Consider the following 19,587-nt stretch of genomic DNA (forward strand, 5'->3'; position numbering starts at 1 on the left):
AAACCTGAATATAACTCAATTTATAACTTTATGCGCAAAGATTCGAAAACAGAGATATTAATAAATAACAGGAGTAAGCATCAATTCATAAGTCCACAAAGAAAACCATTTATAGGATCAGAGAAAAAACAAAAGGAAACGCACCAAACAACATTCTAAATGCATACTACAATAATAATTTATTGTTTGTTATATAGGATCACATAAACAAAGATAAAAGAAAGAAACAAAGAAACGATTTTCTAAGTCACATACACTCTTCAAGGACCGCGAGATAGTCCAAGATGCAAGGGAGAGGAGAAAAACTGGACCTATTTACTGTGATAAAGTGTTGGTTTTATAAATTTTCCGGATATGGATTATAGTTATTCAGAGATTTGTTAGGAATCCAAGTGTGAGTCTAAGTCCCACATTGACCAGAAATAAGAAAGTAGAGCCCCATATAAGGATCAAGGCCCATAAACCCATTCCCTTAAGGTTTTGGGTTGAGAGTGATGTCAATGCTTTATGTGGTTGGACTCAGATTTCATTGGTGTTGTTCTCCCCAATGAAACCCCTTCTGTAAAACCAAACCCCCTCCTTATAAACCTGAGAAGATTATGGTTCTATACATTGAAGAATCATTTCTATTTAACTTTTTACCCATCTAAAGCATTTAAAAAATTGAAATAATTACATAAAAGATTAAATATTCAACATTCACACATTCAATACAAACTCCATAGAAGAAATAAGTGGAAAAATTAATGGAAAAGGAGAGATGGACATGGAGCACCTTCTTCGTTATCAATACCAGGGAAGCTTGAACTCTCTGTCTTTGTTTTGGGGTGCCCAAAACAAGTCTCACAGACTTAACCCTCAGGCCTTCGCTCCAAAGCCAGATACAACCCCTGATCCTTTTCATTTGTGCCAGTGGAGAAAAGGCACTTCTTCTAGCAATATGATCTTCAAGTCCACTTTTTTAAGCAATCTATCAGCTGCAAGGGAATATGATGATGATGGGTTCAGTTCAATTAGCCACCATCTGGAGGGCCATGTTGTTGAACAAGACGAGAACGATTAACCCGTCTTCTGTTATCAGCTGGTTTTTCATTGGCTGCTTCAATCTGTTCCAATCTTTCAAGAACTTCTTTCATCGATGGCCTTACTTTGGGCTCTATTTGAATGCATTTGAGAGCTAGTTGAGCCGTTTCTAAAGCTAAGTTTGGTGGATACTTCCCTTCCAACTTTGCATCCATGGTGCTTCTTATATACCCTCTGTTTACAAGATTTCTTTTCACCCAATCCCTCAACGACGTTTCCTCACATAGTTGCATTATACCAGTAATCCTCTTCCCAGTCAGCAACTCCACCAAAAATATTCCAAATCCATACACATCACTTTTCACGTACAAATGACCTACACCATTCACATCATCACACCATTTAATTTACACAACACTTTACGCAAGAGGTTTATGAAGGGAAATTAACACACAATACCTGTTGCAATGTACTCAGGAGCAGCATAGCCGTGTGTTCCCACAACATGTGTTGATACGTGACTCTGATCAGGCGAAGTCATAGATTTCGCTAAGCCAAAGTCTGATAACTTTGCCGCATACGTCTGTTAAAAAACCAAAAATTTCAAAGATTTTTCTTTCGTTTCCATGAATACTTCAATAGCATGCATAATGATAAAATGAAACTTACTGAGTCGAGGAGAATATTTGAGGGTTTAAAATCTCTGTATATAATGGCATTCTCCAAGCTGTGAAGGAAATGAAGCCCCCTAGCTGCTCCAATCATAATTGTTAGCCTTGTGTCCCAAGAAAGTGGCCGAACATTTGCTCCTCCTGCACAAGCAAAAATAAAGTGCATAGATCAGGAAAAAAGACCAATCAATTTTCCCAAATTGCTACTCACGCATTGCCACTTACTTCCAAATAGGTGGTTATCCAAGCTCCCACAAGGCATAAATTCATACACCAGAAACAGTTTACTATCTTCCCTACCAAATCCCAACAATTTAACAAGATTGGGATGAGAAAGCCTCCCTAAGAAATTAACCTCTGACTGCACAAAAACAAAAAGCATCAATCAGTACAGATATGTGATGGGAGGAGGGTCCCTAGAAAGATAACAATACCAATGACACCTAAGTATAAATTAAGATTACATTCAATCTAAAACCTTTGTACAATGAATTTATCTCATTTCTATTCAATGATGAGACTTAAATTCACTTGAGTTTCCAATTATACGTAATATTAGGCACATACCAGTAAAAAGTTCTACCCTAATTTTGTAGTGTGATTAATTCCGATACCTGCCATTCCGCAATTCCTTGCTTGCTTTCGGAATTCAACTTCTTGATGGCAATAGGCAACCCCTCACTTCTAATGACACCCTTGTATACTTTACCGAATCCCCCCTCTCCTAACAGACTGCCATGTCTGAAATTTTGGGTGGCTGCTTTCAGTTCTGCCAAGGTAAATGCCCTCAAATCTGCAACATCCAAGATTTGCCCCCTCTCTTCTTCCTCCCTCCCTCGAGAGGCTTGGCTATTCTCAGAGCCCCAAAAGGATGTGCTAGTGTTATTGCCTGTTGAGTAATTATTACTACTACTTGCTCCAAAGAACCTGCTGAATCCTCCAGAGTGGCTGCTCTGCCCGAGAGAAGTAGAATTACTGCTCTGTATTAATCTTCTGTTGCTTGTACCAGCAGAAAACTGAATACTCCCTGAACCATTGCAACAAGAAAGCAAAAAATTGTCATATGAAGCAACAAATGCTCTAGTTTAGAACCTGAATAGACAGGATCAAGCACTTCATGATGAATTACTGCTAATAACAAGGAGTGGCTTCTATGTTTAATTCAAATTACACGGCTTTTAGGAATTGGGGATAGATTGGCTGCGACTTCTGGTTGACTTTTCTGCTTGACTTGATGAAATGATTATGCACTTATACTTGCAACCAAAGCAATCATAGGAAAACCATCAAAAGGAAAAAAAGTACATGTTTTTTCTTCTTTCTTGGAATATCTGATATATTATGCATGAACAGACACAAATTTTAGCATGAAGCGTTTCTATAATTTTAAGAATGAAACAGGGAGAGTTTGTTTGTTTACCTGATTGATTGTTGGGGTTGGGGGCAGCAATGGAGTTGCGGTGATCGACAGCAGAAGATGATTGAAAACTCCAACAGTTCCCCATTAAGTTGTTTCTGCTGTTACCTGAGCAGAAAAAGCCGAGAAAGATGAGAAAGAAATGGTGAGAGGCGTGTCTGACTTTGTATTTAAAGTGAAAGAGCTGAGAAGAATACAAAGAAAACACATTACCTGCCACGTGTTCTTTTAAGAGCAGTAACTGTCACACACAGTACCACCAGTTGTACCTTTCTACTTGTTCGTGTCGGAAACTAAGGAAGCTTCCAAGAATACTCCAAGAAAATGCAGTGATAGTTACGTGAACTGAATATTCATTTTCTGGCTGGTGTTGGCCAATGACATAGGTAGCTTGTTCAATTCTAAGCATGGCAGCAAAAATTAGAGAGGAGAATTTAAGAATAATCACAATAAGCTTTATGTAGACATGATTTATAATTTGTGAGGATTGTGTGTATTTGGTTAAGGTGATTTGGGAGGATTTGTGATGATTAGAGAATGATTTTAAAGAGAAAATAAAATGTGAGATGAGGAGAAAGGGGTGAGTTTGTGAAAAATGTTTGATAAATTACTAATTTGTGGTAAAATATGTTTAAATCCGTGAGTTAATAGACTCACCATCGAGTTAGGTTAAAATATTCAATCTTTTTAAATGTATATATGGGTTCATTTAATCCAAAGTTTTGAAATATTTGAAATGATCGGAAGTCAGTTGATTCGTAACCAACAATCATCCTTTATTATTCTTTCATCATATTTTTTTATAATTTTTTCATTATAATTGTTTACCGCTTTATGTAGATTGATAATTTGATCTTCTAAATATTATAATATTATTTAATAATGTTTTAATGTTTAATTTCTTTTGTTTACCCAATTATATAAGATGACATTCTGATTTTCACATCTTGATGAATAAAAAATTTTGTAAATTTGACAGATTATGAGTTGGTAAATTTACTTATTTAAACATGTTTTATTCTCCCAACTTATTTTATGTGTTTATTATGATACGCAAAAAATACATTAAATTGACTCATCCATTTTACCAAAACATTATAAAATAATAAACAAACAATAAAAGTATTAACCCATATAATTGTACAAACAAATACTTAAATTCATATAATTTAAACATTACTGAGAAGCAATCAAGTCTTACAAAAATTAAATTGTTAACATAGAAGAAATAATGGAAACAAATAATGATAATAAATAAATAATAGAGTTATTTTAGATGAGTCAATTATTTTTATTGTTGAAAATTAATAAAAAATAAAATAATTTTATAATATATAAGTGAAATACAAATTATATCTTATAAATTAATTTTGTGAAGTCGAATTAGTTTTAAAATTTACTTTTAACGTGATATCATAAACATAGAATCTATTCTAATTAGTTTTGTTTGTACATTCTCTTCTAATATTTATCCTGATTAAACTCTTCTAATTTACATATTAAATAAACCAATTTGTTTAACTAACACTTAAAAAAATACTATTTTTTTTAATCTAAACCGGGACACCTCTGTTACACAACCAGTGAAGTGAAGTGCGTTTATGTAAGAAAAGAAAGGAGTGAGGGAAGTATAGAAAAGACTTACGGCATGTACTTGACTAACGAGGTACTGTGGACCATATCAACAAGTTCACACAAAATTAATTAATTAATTATTTTTTCAAACCAAATGATATTTGAGTTGCATTCCATCATACCTTACGGCAGTTTGGTTCAGTTTGTCAAAAATTTGCTGCCATAACTTTTGCTTATGTCTCTTTTCTTATCCATCAATCTTCTAGATATACATAAGGGTGGTGTTGGATTTTTAATGATGTAATCTACTCTCATTTTAATCTAAATAACTACATTAGATTTTTTATCTAAATTTATTTTTTTTTAACAAGATTAGTTTGGATTTTCTTTAAATCTATATCCAAATATTTGGATTAAAATTAAAATCTAGAATATTTTTTATAAAAAAAATTTATATTGAATTTTCTAAAACTTGTGTCCTTAAGACTGACACGATACAATTTGTCTAGAATTGTCAAAGTTGCTCCAACCCACAAGACTAGGGCCAAAAAAGTCTAGAGGACAAAAAAAATTCGCCCACAGACTTTCTTCTTAAACATAAAAATATATTATTTTTTAAGAAATATTATTAAACTTTATGTCGTTGGCTCAGGATCGACAAGTCTAGTCGCCGTGTCGGCCCGACCTCACACAATCGGGTGATTGGGCTCGCCTAGCCTATCAAGGTCGTCAGGCTTGCCCGATCCGTACAAGTTGTCGGGCTTGTCCAGGCCGTACGGGTCGCCTGGCACGATATGGGTCGTCTGGTCGGCCCGTCTGAGTCGTCGAGTAGATTCAACCTATTCGAGTTGTCGGGCTGACTCAACTTACTTGGGTCGTCGGGCCCGCCCGATCCATCAGGGTCAGGTCTATCTAGTTCGTACAGGTCGTCAAGCATGACCCATCTGAGTCGTCAGGCCATACCAGCCCATTTGGGTATTCAAGCCTGCTTGGCCCGTTTTGGTCATCGAACTCGCCCGACTTTTTCAGGTTACCGGGCCCGATCGACTCGTCCGGGTCGTCGGGCACACCTAACCATTTGTGTCTTTGGGCTCGCCTGGCCTGTTTAGGTTGTCGGGCCTAACGACTCATCTATGTCGTCGGGCCCGTCCAATCCATCAAGGTCGTCGGGCCTACTCAGTCCATACACGTCGTCGAGTAAGGCACGTCCGAGTCTGAATTTAGCCTAATCCATTTCAACCTTTAGCCTAATCCAACTAAATTTTTTAATTGAAATTTTGGATTATTCACATTTGAAAATCTTGATTTAGAGAATGGATATGCAATCCATGAAATATCTAAAATGTGGATTAGATTGAATTTTTAATAAAGTAGATTTTAAATGGCTTGGATCAGAACAAAAGTGGATTGGATAAAAAAAAATTAGATTTTTTGCCCACCCTGAATAAACTGAATTCCAATCACATATTATCAGTAATAACGTATTCTCTACTCTTACAAAAATTCTTTAAAAATATTTATAATATTTTCATACAAAATTGTTAAGAAAAATAATTACAATTTTATAAAATAAAAAGTATTTATTTTATAATAATAATAAGGATTAAATATATTGTTAATTTTTATATTTAAATGCAAAATTATAATTCGTTTTTGTTTGAAATTTTAATATATTTTGATTTTTAAATTTAAAAATTAAAAATAAATATAATATTTATAACTAAATACATTACCGTTTATTATGTGTCAAAGCAGTATTTTATATTGACATTTAAACTAAAATTTAATAAATTCTATAAATAATTCAAATATTATTTATTACATAAAAAAAGTAATTAATGTTAAAGTTATTAGGTTAAAAATATATATTTATTCTATTTTTAATGTACATAAGTATTAAACAAAAAAAAATCAATTATATATTAAAATTTTAGACTAAAAACATATTTAATTTTAATAACATTATCAAATTCACTTTTAATTAAAATCAATTTTATAAATTATTAAAACTAAAAATTATGGATGACATCGTAACACATAAAAGCAGCACAACTTTTCCTGCCTATTTAACTTTATATGTAGTGATTGTCCTTCTTTAGGACACAGGAGTCACCACACTCCAAAAATATTTTAATTTTATTTTTTATATATATTTTTTATATTTTAAAATTATATTTAAATATTATTATTTTATTTATGTTAAATTTGAAACAGTTTTTTATAACTTTATTTATATATTTTGAAAAATAAAATAAAAAATAATTTGATGGATGTTAGTTAATAAAAAATTTACCGTTCGTTGTAATAAGGTTATTTTTCACTCAATAATCAAGAAAGTATGAGAGTAGAAAGAAAAGTAAAGAGATAAATCGAGAATGGAGATTGGAAAAGAAAAAATTGAAGAACACATTATCATAATAGCTCTCATGACCTTAGTATTCTTCTATGATTTATGTATCTTAAATTTATGATTGTCTTATTACGATGTTTCTCATAGATTAGGTTTTTCCCAAATTAATATGAACCCTATTTATGATTTTAGGAATTGTCTTATGAAATTGACATAAACCTACTTATATTTTTTTTTCCAAAATAGAATAATCCTGAATTATGAAATTTATGGATTTTATGTTGTTTGTTGCATATAGTAAAATTTTGTAAAATTTGATGTATCTCACCCTATGTTACGAATTTTGTTGTACATAATAAATTAGTTGAATAGTCTTAAATTTGAATATAAATTAGAATATCAATGTTTATGTTTCATAAATTTAATGAATTAGGAAGATTAGAAATTAAAAAATACATTTATGATTTACTCTCTGAAAATGATTTAAATAGAAAAAATGAAGATTCTTTTTATTAATTAGAAATATAAATTATATTATAAAAATTTAATTTGATACCCTAAACATTTTGTCTTAGTTTCTATACCATATCAAAGAAAATCAAAATTATCTTTTAACAATTTCTAAATACTATGTACATCTTGAATGACAAAGTGGACTGTCGTAGAATACGATCTGCGGGCCAATCCATTAACTTATCATAATTTAATGGAATAAATTAGAGTTTTCAACTTCTCAATCCATTTTATTTTTTTCGGTTTAACTCTTTGAAGTGATGGATAAAAAGTGTTCGGGATGAATTGATTATTTTTTAAAATTAAAATTTAAAGTAACACGTTTAAAAGTTTAATTTTTTTATTTTATAGTAGTAAAAATCATAAAGTATACGCACGTATGTGCATTTTATTTATTTAGCGTGAGTTATTAATTAAATTTTAGAACAATTCATTTTAATTAAAAAGTGTTTTATAGGATAAAGTAATAAAATAACTATTTTAATTTTGAAAATAGATAAATTTAAATAAACAATCAATTAAAGATAAAAACATTAAGGCCTTTGAAAAAAACCATTACTTAAATGATAAAATATTAATTATGATAAGATAATTTAACCTATAAATATATAATTATTTAATTTTCAAACTTTAATAAAATTTAGTTTTCAAATTTTAAAAATCAATAAATATAATCTTCCTAATTCAATTATATTTATTGATGTGTAAAACGATATATTAATATAACGATGGTTTAAACCATCGGACACATTTTAACTAAATTTCCAATTGAAAATAAAATTTAATATATAAAATAAATAACACAATTAGATCAATTTATTTTTAAAATATAAAATAAAAATAAATTTTAATTTCACATTTAAATTTAAGAATTAAACATATTTAATTCAACTCGTGAATGATATAGATCCAAAGGTAAAAGTAGGCTTAATTACTAAACAACTGAATATCAAAAAACTCAATCCAATGTGGCTAATGATTGACCAGTACTTATGGACAACTCTAATCTTGTTATTGGGCTATTGAGTGTTTCAAGGAAACAACAGAAAAAAATAAGTTGAGAATCCAAACTTCATAAAACTATGGTAAAAACTCATTTATAACACTTCCTAAGAAAAATTTATTTGCTTCTGTCAACCTTTTCAAAATTAACTATGTGTGTCCGGAAAATAAAAATTTACATTATAGTAAAAGTTATATTGGAAGTTAATTGTATTACCTAGGGAAACAGAAGTAGACTATGTTACACGGATTAGAAGAATAACCATGACAAATACAACTGTCATCACAAACATCACAAGCCATGTTAAGCAAGAAGTCTTGGAACTCTCGGAGTAGATTGCCGTTGCTCGCACATTGGTACGACCAGTGCTTGCCAAGCTATCCTCAATAGCCTTCTCCGTAGAATCAAGAATCTGCAAGCCAGCCACAATCAATTCATTATTGGGTTAACGCCTCGCCATTTCAAACTCCCAATGTCAGAGTCTTCTAAAACAAAAAACAAGGTTGAGTCATGACTATTCAATCAACATCATAACATGCCCTCGGTGGTTGTAGAAGTAATATTACAGCACCGCTATAGCCATACTCCGCATTACAAAAATATACTAAGACCAACTTTCAAGAAGATGAAAACTAGACTAATGTAAAAATGTAATCACCATACAAAGAATATTCAATCCTAAGAATCGAACCTTTTCAGTATTTTGCAGGGACTGGCTCATCATGAGACTACTCTCTTTGAGTTGTTTTGCCAACACCACCATCTCATCAGTCAAATCTTCTTGAAGCATTCTACAGTATAAAAGTGGACAAGAAAACAATGGAGTGAAACAAAAAGAAAATGCACAATAAATGCAAGGCACATAATAAACAGTGAACATAAAATATAAAAAGAATTGATCTAATACATTTGCGTAAATAATTTTACAGCAATTGTCTAAGGTATCATAATTATAGTGACTCAGAAACATGCCGAGGACTCGTCAATGATGACCAAATAAACTCCCAAATATTAATGACCTTAGTAATCCCCCATATAGGCATTAGCATATGATAACAGTTGACCGGTTACCAATAATGTAACAATTGACATGAATATATCAGTGCTTGACCTGAAGAAAAATATACTTTGTTGTTGTGGACAAGTCAAATTAACATATAAACACAAAGGTTTGCAAGTTTTCTATTCTTCACCAAAGCAGTACAGAGTCCATTGACCCACCACTACATAAACTTTAAATAAAAACTCAAGTAAACAGTACCTGTGCTTTTCAATGTGTGCGTGTGCACTAGCATCCAGTTTGACAGGTGTATTGTCAGTCTCAGCAAGCTCGTGTGCTTTATCTTCTGTATTTGATGTGGGTCTGTCCACTGAAACAGATGAGCAACAGTAGAACAGCCTACAAAATATGCATAGTAAGAAAAGCAAATATAGCTTACACAGGTCTTCTTCTCAACCCAGAAGAAAGTGGTATCTGCTTTTTCTCCTCAATTTCAGAAGAGTTTTCTTTAACAAAACTCCTTTCAACATCCTTCTCGGATACTTGTGGGTCAGTCTGGGTTAAGAAAACTGGTTAAATGATTGTGTCTATTTAGCAAGAACTAAAATACAGACAAGGAAAAACAAAAAAGGGACAAATTTTTTATGGCTTCGTGATGCATTCCAACAAAGTCACAGAGTTTCAAGCCATTAATTCTTTATATTTTATATAACAATTTTCACATGCTATAGTGAACTTATGATAACCCACTGGGGTTGGTCTAGTGGCGAGGGTTTGCATGAGATGTTAGGTTCAAACCTCATCATTATCATTGTATTACAACAAAAAAAGAATAGTAAACGTATTCTGATTTTCTCCATTTAGGTTCAAACCCCATCATTATCATTGTACTACACAAAAATAGTGAACGTATTATGATTTTCTCCATTGTGCAATAAATCCTAAAGATATGACCCAAAGTGAAAATGCCTGATGAATCCCCAAGCAAAAGTGCTGAGAAATAGAGAGAAACTAGAGAAGGTGAACAGTTATTCAAGGGTTTATTCACTTTATTGAATTTCAGAAAAATACTTCAATACCATCAAGGTTTTTACCTTGAGCAAAGGGCTTTCCGGTCTACAACAGGGCTAGAGTTTGGTTATCCAATACCATCAAAGTTATGATCCAAAGTGAATATGCGTTATGAAACCCCAAGCAAGAGTGCTGAGAAATACCCCAAGCAAGAGTGCTGAGAAATAGAAAGACACTAGAGAAAGTGAACAAATATGCAAAGGTTTATTCACTTTGTTGAATCTCGCAGGACAAAAAAATAATTTATCCAAGGCTTTCACCTTCAACAAAGGGTTTTTCTCACTACAACTGAGCCAGCGCTTGGTCTTCCAATACCAAATTCAGAATTCCTCCCTTGTGCCTTGTTTCCCCTGTTTATGTTAAGCCCCTGCAAGTATCCCCTACTGCTTGTCTAACCACCAAGCAGTTTTAACCGCCTAAGTGCATATTATAATCTAACACCTGTGACTCACGTTTGTTGGATTTCTTTCTTCCCACTCATGTATCCAATTCAAATGAATATAATTATATTTTTGTCTTATATCCAATTCTAAATTTTAAGTTGAGTGTCTAATTGTGAAAAAAAAAGCTCTATAGAATTTGTTCTTCCTTTTAGTAAGCCAAAGGTTTCTCCTGTATGAAGTATATCAATTTATTTCCATAATTTCTATTCCTAGCAATTATTCCACCTTGACTTGAATTTTAAATTTTAATACACCATATCAGAATAAGAGACATAGAAAACATGCTTCATGCAAATGATTTACTAACATAATTTTCTTTAATTTTAAAAGTCTTATCTCTTCAATATATTCTGATCTAACAAAATAGAATCCTCATTACTGACAACGAAGATATCTTCAATTTTACTTTCTTTCTTTAACCAACATGTTATTTCACCAAAACAAATTTGGTAGTATTTTTGCTACATCAAGCAAGTGTAAAGTGGTGGCCACAATAAAATGTCCATCTGACTGACCACTATCTACCTACTTAACCTTAACCAAGCAGACCATTACCCTTCAGTTTAGAGGACTTGCATACCTTCAGACAGCAAATTAAGTACAATGTTTTTCCTAAATTTTAGTGTACTATTTAAACTTTATACCATAAAAGCAAATGTTGAGGACTCAGAGTTAGCAATATGTCTGATGACTACGGAATTTTGTTTCCTACTACGAGGTAATTACCTTCATGGATCCAACAAACATAGCGAATGCAACAGTCATGCTTTGAAATACGTATTAGTTGAATTACTTACCGATGAAAATGTGCAACTTCTTTGTTGGCTTAAAAACAGTTTTAATTCTAGTTCATTCTTTCAAGTTTCATCATTTTACACGCTCAATATCCACCATACAGTCTACTTCTACTATCCCACAGCATAATTGGTAACAAGACTGACGTGTTAGTTCTATAAAAACAGGTTTAAACAAATGAAATATTAGCCATTTCACCAGATCCTGTAAAAAAACAAATCCATAAATTCCGCCCTTTTTAACTAAGTTGTCAGTTGTTATATATATGTAAGATCAGATTGAGTAAGCAGAGAAACCTTAACTTCTTAGTCATTTGGCTTAAAGATATTTTTCACACTTTAACACCTCTCAAGGATGCATTAATTTATAAATACATACCTCGTGGTTAATCAATTTGGAAGCAATGGCTTCAACCTTCTCTGAGTATTCATTCAACGTAGCCTTTGAAATCCTGCATTCACATAGCACATACACAAATGAATGCGCACACATAAAAAGTAAGGGTAATATAATAACTTTAATTTATTTATAAGTAAGAAAAGAGAACATAACGGACCATCTAGGGGAGGTAGAAGATGAAAAAAATAAGCAATTAAGTTAGCTTTTAAAGAAATATAATATATAGTCTTTTGTGTATGAATATTGTACTGAGTTAATTTTTTGTTAATTCAGTCCAGCCAGCTGGCATGTGACAACTGGCTGTAACTGTCCATAACTGTTTGGTTCCATGTTGGGTAAGCAATTAGTTCAGTCCAGCCAGCTGATATATGACAAGTTGGCTGTAACTGTTTCTGTTCCTTAAAGAGCAAGCTACTTGTAGCCATAGAATCTCTGTTGTAAGAGAATTCTAAACGAAATGAGATATAAAATTTTCTTCCGTTTTTATCTTCCCAGTAAACTCTAACAATTTATACGAATCTAAGATTTTATCAAAGGATTAGAAAATGGGAAAGTATAGCTTAAGTTCAACGTGAGTAATATTTTAGAGAGAACTCATTGTGAATTATAAGTTAACTCCGTTCTTTTATTCCATAATCTGCTGGACCTATATTTATCCTTTGAATATAAGGATAATTATTGTGGTAGTCTCCTATTATGTTAGGTATGTTATTTGGACTAAACTTATACAAATTGCTCAATACTAGTTCTTCACCTAGATTAGCATAAATAAAAGTCTTAATTATTATTTTACGTTACAGCGTCACTCGTCTCCCTTTCCTCTTTCCATTTAATTCCCAACATTTCAATAAGTATATTAGTTTCTAGCATTCAACTATTTAAACCCAAACAACACTCATTAGAAAGAAAATCTTACCGTACCAAATAGTAGCATATCTTGATTAAAAAATTGGGGTGGCCATATGATGTTCAGATTGTGTTGAGATTTAGAAACAAAAACAGATGCTATGTGTATCAAATGGTCAATAAAGAGAAACCAATACCTAGGTAAGCCCTCAGGTGTCCTCTCTTCAGCCAATTGTTCCAATTGTTCACGTAAAGTAGCAACATACTGCAGAATGTCAAAATCAACAAATGATTAAGTTTGTGTTCTACAGTTAACAATTGACTAAATAAAACATATACGTCAAGAAAATTAGAAATATATTATATATAGACATAATGTTGTTAATGTTGAAATGTAATATTATTTTATTCATATTTCCTTCTGAGTGTACTCAGCCTTAGGGTTAGGTTAGGGTTTTAGTCAAGTGTCTTGCCTCCTTTTTGTATCTCCTATATATTCACATCAATAAGAAACACAATGGTGTAAAAAGATTTACGGTGTTTCTATCCACCCTACTTGTTCAAGTTGGTATTAGGACGGGTCTTGCTCTGTCTTCTTCATCCTCTCTTGTTGTTGTCCTTCCCTATCATGTCATTGTCATTCTTATAAAAAGAGTTAGTGTTTGGTGTACCTCGAGGAGCGCAACCCAACCATGGTGGTTGTGCAACCAACTGGTCATCCAAGTGTTGTCACGTGACCTACACACTTCCATTTCTGGCTCGTGTCTTCCATATGTCGCCTTGTTGTTGTCAGAACCTCTCAGAGAGATCTAAGTTTGACTCTCTGAATACTTTTGTCTTTGTTTATGACTTCAGTTTTCTATTCCAACGCATTTTTGTGTTGGGACAAGTGCTCTATCACAGTGTTAGGGTTTCTCTTATTCGTTCTTAGGTTTGGTCACTTCTATGAGATGGCTTCATGTGGCTCCTTTCTTTTTGGCTACTCCAACAATTACGAAGTGCAAGGTTCAATTGGAAGAATTATTCGTCTTAGTCTACTTCTGTGGAATTATAGTTCCTTGGTCAATGATACCATGACCACTTACTCAATTATATTCTTGGTGCACACATATCCCATTGGCAAAAGATTGACTTCCAAGTATGCGCTATTTTTTGATAGTCAGTTGAACATGACATTTTAAAGATTCTTCGATCATTCAAAACATGTTTTTCCTTTTAAAGAATGCACATGAATTTTTTTGCTAATGATATACAACGTCTCTTTGATGCAACCATCATATGGTTTCTCATATAACAAAGGCTAGAGCTACGATAGAAGTTAAGAGATTCCTAGTGGCAAACTCATTAGAAGAACTCAACAAGAAACTTGATTATATTATATGGTCTTGATTCTGAGGAACCTACATTCATAATTTGATCATGTTCATGATCAAATACTAGTCGGTGATCAAATACTAGTCGGTGATCAAATCCCTTCTATGAAAGGTTTAAGTACTAGACTCATTTGTGTGCCTAACCTGATGAAAGATAACAATCAACCTGAAGTTATTGAAACTTAAGCAATGGCAATCCCCCTGTGAAAAGGAGGGTGTGTTGTAGGAGTGGACATCCTCAATGCTCATACTGCAAGCAAATAGGTTATACCCAAGAAAACTGTTATTCCTTGCATGGTTTCCCACACAAAGTTGCTCATTTGTATAAATCTTATAAAATCATAATCTAAATTTTTTTATGAGTACCAAGAATTTCAAGGTAAAAGTCTTAGAAATCAATCAATCATGGTCAATCCTCTTCAATGCCAAGTGTGTCAACTGCATGCATTTCTCAATCTATGGAAGGTCATAGTTCATGGATTCTTGAATTAGTTCTTCAGGCTATATGTTACGTAATATTTCTTCTTTTTCCTACATTCCTTACCCCCAAAGTTTCTTATCTTGTTACCGTTGCCAATAAATCCAAAGTGGCATATGAAGGAGTTGACTAAACTTCTTTATGCCCTTCCTAACACCCAAAATTCCTCCATCTTGTTCACTCCTCATTGTCATTAAAATTTAATTTCTTTGATTCAAGTGACTCAGTGTTTAAACTATTTTATGATCTTTCCTATTAATTCCTTTGTCGCAGAAGGTATATGTCACATGTTCAACAAATCCTTCTTATTCCATTATGTGATCCATGGATTGTTCCTTCTTGCTCTCAAACTCAAGCTCGGTGTACAAGTGACATTATTCCACCACCTCTTCTCACATATAAGCGTCAAGCACAAATCACTCCTTCATCATTGCTTGAAGATGCTCATGACTCAAAACCTTCATAACCATAATCCCATTCCATGGATCCTTCATCCCCATCGCCTTCCCTGACTTGTCCATGCTTGGCCTATTGCTCTTAGAAAAGGTATTCAATCCACTTGTAATCCATATCCTATATATCATTTATGTTATCATCATTTCTCTCCTTCATATTCCTCTTTTGTTTTCCCGTAGTCCATCGATACTATTCTTAACAATGTTCATGAGGCACTTGGTCATTCTTGATGGCAAAAAGCTATGATTAATGAGATGTATACACATGAACATAGCCGAACTTGGGAGCTTGTCCCTCTTCCTCTTACAAGAAACACGTGGGTTGGAGATTGGTCTATGTTGTTAAGATTGATCCTAATGGTAAAGTAAATCGTCTCAAAGTTTATCTAGTAGCTAAGGGATATATTTAGATCTATGGTCTCAACTATTGTGATACTTTTTCTCTTGTGGCTAAGATCAACATTTGTTTGCCTTTTTCTTGCTATGACTGTCACTCACCACCTATGAAGCTCCGACACACCATAACAATGGCGCCTCCGTGTCGGGCTCTCGTGGCAGACACAAACACACGACATACGCATGTACGATACTGTGTCGGATATTGGGTATTGGGCAGAACACAACCTTGTTTGGGGACACGCCAAAGAAGACACGGCCTAGCCCGAGAAGGTGTCGTAGTGGCTTCTTCAAGTTGGACGATGACATTGGTGGTAGGGGTCATGGTGGTCTCCTATCTAGTATTGGAAGGTTGAGAAGATCATGTTGGCTCCGATGAAGCCTCCGATAGCCATTGGTGTCGCCGACAACAACTCTGGTGGATGGAGGGTTGGAGAGGCATCACCTGGTATTGGGGTTCCTATGTCACAGGAAGATGAAAGAGGACGCGAAGACGAAGGGCTGTTACTTTTTGTTTTCTGAATAAATTAATAATTTATTATATTATTTAATATGTTGATATTTCACACATCCCATAGAAATGTTTTTCACCAATAAGAACTTTACACCTCATTAAACTTTTCTGCTTCTCCATTCATTATAATATACTCTTCTCAACTTTGAAAAATTCAATAATTTTCAATCTAATTCTTTAAATATCAAATATTATATATATATATATATATATTATTTAAACATATTTATTTAAAATCTCTAATTAATTTAGTTTTTTAATATTAATTAATATATTATTTATATTTATATATTATGTAAATATAATTGTTTAAATTTTTTAATATAATTACTTAAATATTATTTAATTTAAATATAGTTATTTAAAAATATTTACTAACATAATAATTAAATTATTAATTAATATATATTTAGGTATAATATATATATATATATATATATATATATATATATATATAGATGTGTCCGTGTCCTGGATTTTTATGATTTAGCTGTATCTTCATGTCTGTGTTCGTACCCGTGTCCGTGTTTGGGCTTCATAGTTTGCCACTAGCATCTTAACCAACTTGATATTAAGAATGTCTCTCCTCGTGGAGATTTGGAGAAGGAAATTTACATAAAGCAACCTCCTAGATTTGTTGTTCAAGGAGAGTTTGGTTCAGTTTGTAAATTACATCGATCTCTCTATGGCTTGAAGCAATCACCCTGAATTAAGGGTAAAATTGGAAAATGAAAAGTGGACACAAAAAGAGGAATCCTCTCTATGGCTTGAAGCAATCACCCTTAGCTTAGTTTAGTAAATTTAGACATATTGTGCAGACTTTTGAATTGAAACAAAGCGTGGAAGATTATTTAATGTTTTATTGTCATACTTAGGAAATGTGTTTACCTTATGGTATATGTTGATGATATTGTTATTTTAGCAAATGATATCCCTACAATTGCTCAATTAAGAAAGGAAATGTTATTAGTATTGAAGTGGCACAATAAAAAGAATGTGTCATCATTTCACAAAGAAAATATGTTCTTGATATTTTGGAGGAGATAGGCCTAACAAATTGCAAGCCCATTAATAGTCCTATGGACTCAAATCAGAAGTTAATGAGAGACCAAGGTGAACTTTTCTCATACCAGTGAGATGTAGAAGGTTGGTGGGAAAACTCATTAATCTCACTATAACAAGGTTGACTGCATAAAACCTAGAAGTCAAGAAAATTATAAAAATATTAGACATACATAATGTTGTTAATGTTGAAATGTAATGTTATTTTATTAATTGTACTCGGCCTCTTGAATCCTATATGTTTACACCAATAAGAAACACTACAGTATAAGAAGATATAAACTGTTTTTCTATCCATCCTCTTTGTTCAAGTGTTTACTCTAAAATTAATAATGAAAAACATATCTTCAGACTTACATGCACAAGTTTTGCCTGGTTTTTCTGCTGAGGAGCAGCTGCAAGCAACCTCCTTAAGTTTACTTCTGTTTTACTGGTTCTCATACCTAGTGCTCAGAAATTATACAAATTATCTAAAAATTAAACATCAGTAGGCAAACAAAGGTAACAATATACCACTTTAAAAATAATTATCGCTTATCAGTAGAGCTTATCCGGTCAAGCTACCCAAAATTAAGCACAACCAAAAACCCTAATTATCAATGAAACCATTTTAACAAGTTTAAAGTTGAGAAATAAGTTTTGCTTCCAAACATGGGCATATTGTTGCATCTTTTTGCAGCAGTAAACTATACTTTTACATGATACAGATCTTAAATAAAGCAATTAATACCAATTTCTAGTGATATACAAAATGTAATTAAAACTAAAATGTTCTGTTGAACAAAGACCAAAGTTTCTATTAGATTAAGAGTGAAACAAAAAGGAAAAGTACAAAGAAGGAAGATATACAATTGTCCATCGGTTAAATAACCAAACCCACGATTTACAAGCTCAACGATGTGGGTGGTTAGATAACATGATCTACATATTATTATAATTTAATCCATTATCTACAAAAAAAGTTGACATGCGAAAACTCTTCCATTATTTATAATATTCAATCCTGTAACAAATTAAAAAGTAAACTCAATTCCTACAAAGTTTCCTTTAAGTGAAAAGTTAATAATCATAATTATGGTATTGGTTAAAGCATTAGTTCCTTAAGACGTTAGTGTGAATGTAACTATACTTTGAAGAGGGAGGTACAAATTACAGAAATCATTACTGCTAAGAAATAATTAGAAACGCAGAACCATACTTTGGCCTAAGCTACAACTCAATCAGGGCTTAACTCTCTACACTCCTTTATTTATTGGACATCTATTTATTCCCAAATGTTAAAAATACATTCAGAAAACCTTATTCACAGAAATTGGTCATTCAATTGACAAACTGCAATTCATCAAAGTCAAGACTATCAGATTACCATACTTTTTGTGAATTTTTTAAATCTCTCGCATAAGGTTATGAATATTACATTAGCACACACTTCTCACTTACTCACGTGTTTGCAAAAATTAATCAAAATATAAAAGATTTATATTTGATCGATGCAACTTGCACTCACATGAGCAAGTGCTCTTACAAAACAATGTTGGGTGAGGTTTCAATTCAAGGGAATAGTTACCTTCACACTAACGTCTTAAGGAACTGCTATCAAAGTTTATTTTCCCCTGTATTACAGAACACGTTCCAAACTCCCCGATTTCAAACCCTAATTCACAAATTACAACCAGAAGGAGGAATTGACAGTACCAAAAGTAGAACATACAAAACTCGAGGGAAATGATTCATTAATAAAGGGACCAGAAAACGAACCTGTTGGCGCCACCTGCTCCGCTCTTCTACTCCGCCCAAAGAAGATGGGGTGGGAGGGGATTTGCTTGGAGTTCGCACTTTGATTTCGTTTGCTCTCTGATTGGCTTTCTCTCAAGAGACAGGAAGGACAAGACCCTGGTTAATATTATAAATGTTTTGCCGGTCGACAAATTATAATTACATCAATATTACACCATTTGATGTTTTAATTAGACATTATTACCTTTTAATAAATAAAAAATAATTTATTCATTTGCTTATGTAAAGAGATATACTATTTTTTTTAAAAGTAATACGTTGACAAAATTTTATTTGATAAATTTTGACAAATAAAATAATAAAAATCCTCAAATTTTATTATTTTTTTTTAGAAAAAATAATTTTTGACAAATTTGATAAAATTTCCATAAATAAAATTAAAATAGATTAACTTTATTTTTTTAAC

The 19,587-nt window shown here is 32.4% G+C and overlaps 2 protein-coding genes across 4 annotated transcripts; both read right to left on the reverse strand.

Moving 5' to 3' along the window:
* Nucleotides 1-654: 654 nt before the first annotated feature.
* Nucleotides 655-3,262, reverse strand: LOC114176063 (putative serine/threonine-protein kinase PIX13). The gene is made up of 6 exons (XM_028060968.2): nt 3,115-3,262; nt 2,309-2,721; nt 1,920-2,055; nt 1,693-1,835; nt 1,483-1,606; nt 655-1,399 (listed from the first exon to the last, which is right to left on the reverse strand). The coding sequence occupies exons 1-6, from the start codon at nt 3,197-3,199 to the stop codon at nt 1,014-1,016; spliced, it is 1,287 nt and encodes a 428-aa protein (XP_027916769.2). The 5' UTR covers nt 3,200-3,262; the 3' UTR covers nt 655-1,013.
* A 5,444-nt stretch (nt 3,263-8,706) lies between these two features.
* Nucleotides 8,707-19,299, reverse strand: LOC114178018 (uncharacterized). Of its 3 annotated transcripts, none has more exons than XM_028063686.2 (8): nt 19,143-19,299; nt 17,742-17,827; nt 13,304-13,371; nt 12,240-12,312; nt 9,992-10,107; nt 9,814-9,915; nt 9,244-9,343; nt 8,707-8,964 (listed from the first exon to the last, which is right to left on the reverse strand). In XM_028063686.2, the coding sequence occupies exons 2-8, from the start codon at nt 17,823-17,825 to the stop codon at nt 8,788-8,790; spliced, it is 720 nt and encodes a 239-aa protein (XP_027919487.1). In that variant the 5' UTR covers nt 17,826-17,827; nt 19,143-19,299; the 3' UTR covers nt 8,707-8,787. The 3 variants fall into 3 exon arrangements, with proteins under 3 accessions (XP_027919487.1, XP_027919489.1, XP_027919488.1); XM_028063688.2 differs by having other exon boundaries at nt 17,742-17,854; nt 19,143-19,273; XM_028063687.2 differs by having other exon boundaries at nt 18,952-19,258.
* Nucleotides 19,300-19,587: the final 288 nt, after the last annotated feature.

This window comes from Vigna unguiculata, chromosome 3 (genome assembly GCF_037176805.1).
Source record: "Vigna unguiculata cultivar grain cowpea cultivar isolate G323 ecotype 2 chromosome 3, ASM3717680v1, whole genome shotgun sequence".
NCBI classification, from domain to species: domain Eukaryota; kingdom Viridiplantae; phylum Streptophyta; class Magnoliopsida; order Fabales; family Fabaceae; genus Vigna; species Vigna unguiculata.

What these genes read in the sequence shown, in the direction of transcription:
- LOC114178018 (XM_028063686.2), bottom strand. Translation starts at nt 17,825, where the DNA reads ATGAGAACCAGTAAAACAGAAGTAAACTTAAGGAGGTTGCTTGCAGCT. An exon ending in ACCAGGCAAAACTTGTGCAT is followed by an intron (nt 13,372 to 17,741) that starts GTAAGTCTGAAG and finishes GACATTCTGCAG; the next exon opens with TATGTTGCTACTTTACGTGA. An exon ending in GGGTTGAGAAGAAGACCTGT is followed by an intron (nt 9,916 to 9,991) that starts GTAAGCTATATT and finishes TTCAGTGGACAG; the next exon opens with ACCCACATCAAATACAGAAG.
- LOC114176063 (XM_028060968.2), bottom strand. Translation starts at nt 3,199, where the DNA reads ATGGGGAACTGTTGGAGTTTTCAATCATCTTCTGCTGTCGATCACCGC. An exon ending in GGATAACCACCTATTTGGAA is followed by an intron (nt 1,836 to 1,919) that starts GTAAGTGGCAAT and finishes TTGCTTGTGCAG; the next exon opens with GAGGAGCAAATGTTCGGCCA. An exon ending in TCCTGAGTACATTGCAACAG is followed by an intron (nt 1,400 to 1,482) that starts GTATTGTGTGTT and finishes TGAATGGTGTAG; the next exon opens with GTCATTTGTACGTGAAAAGT.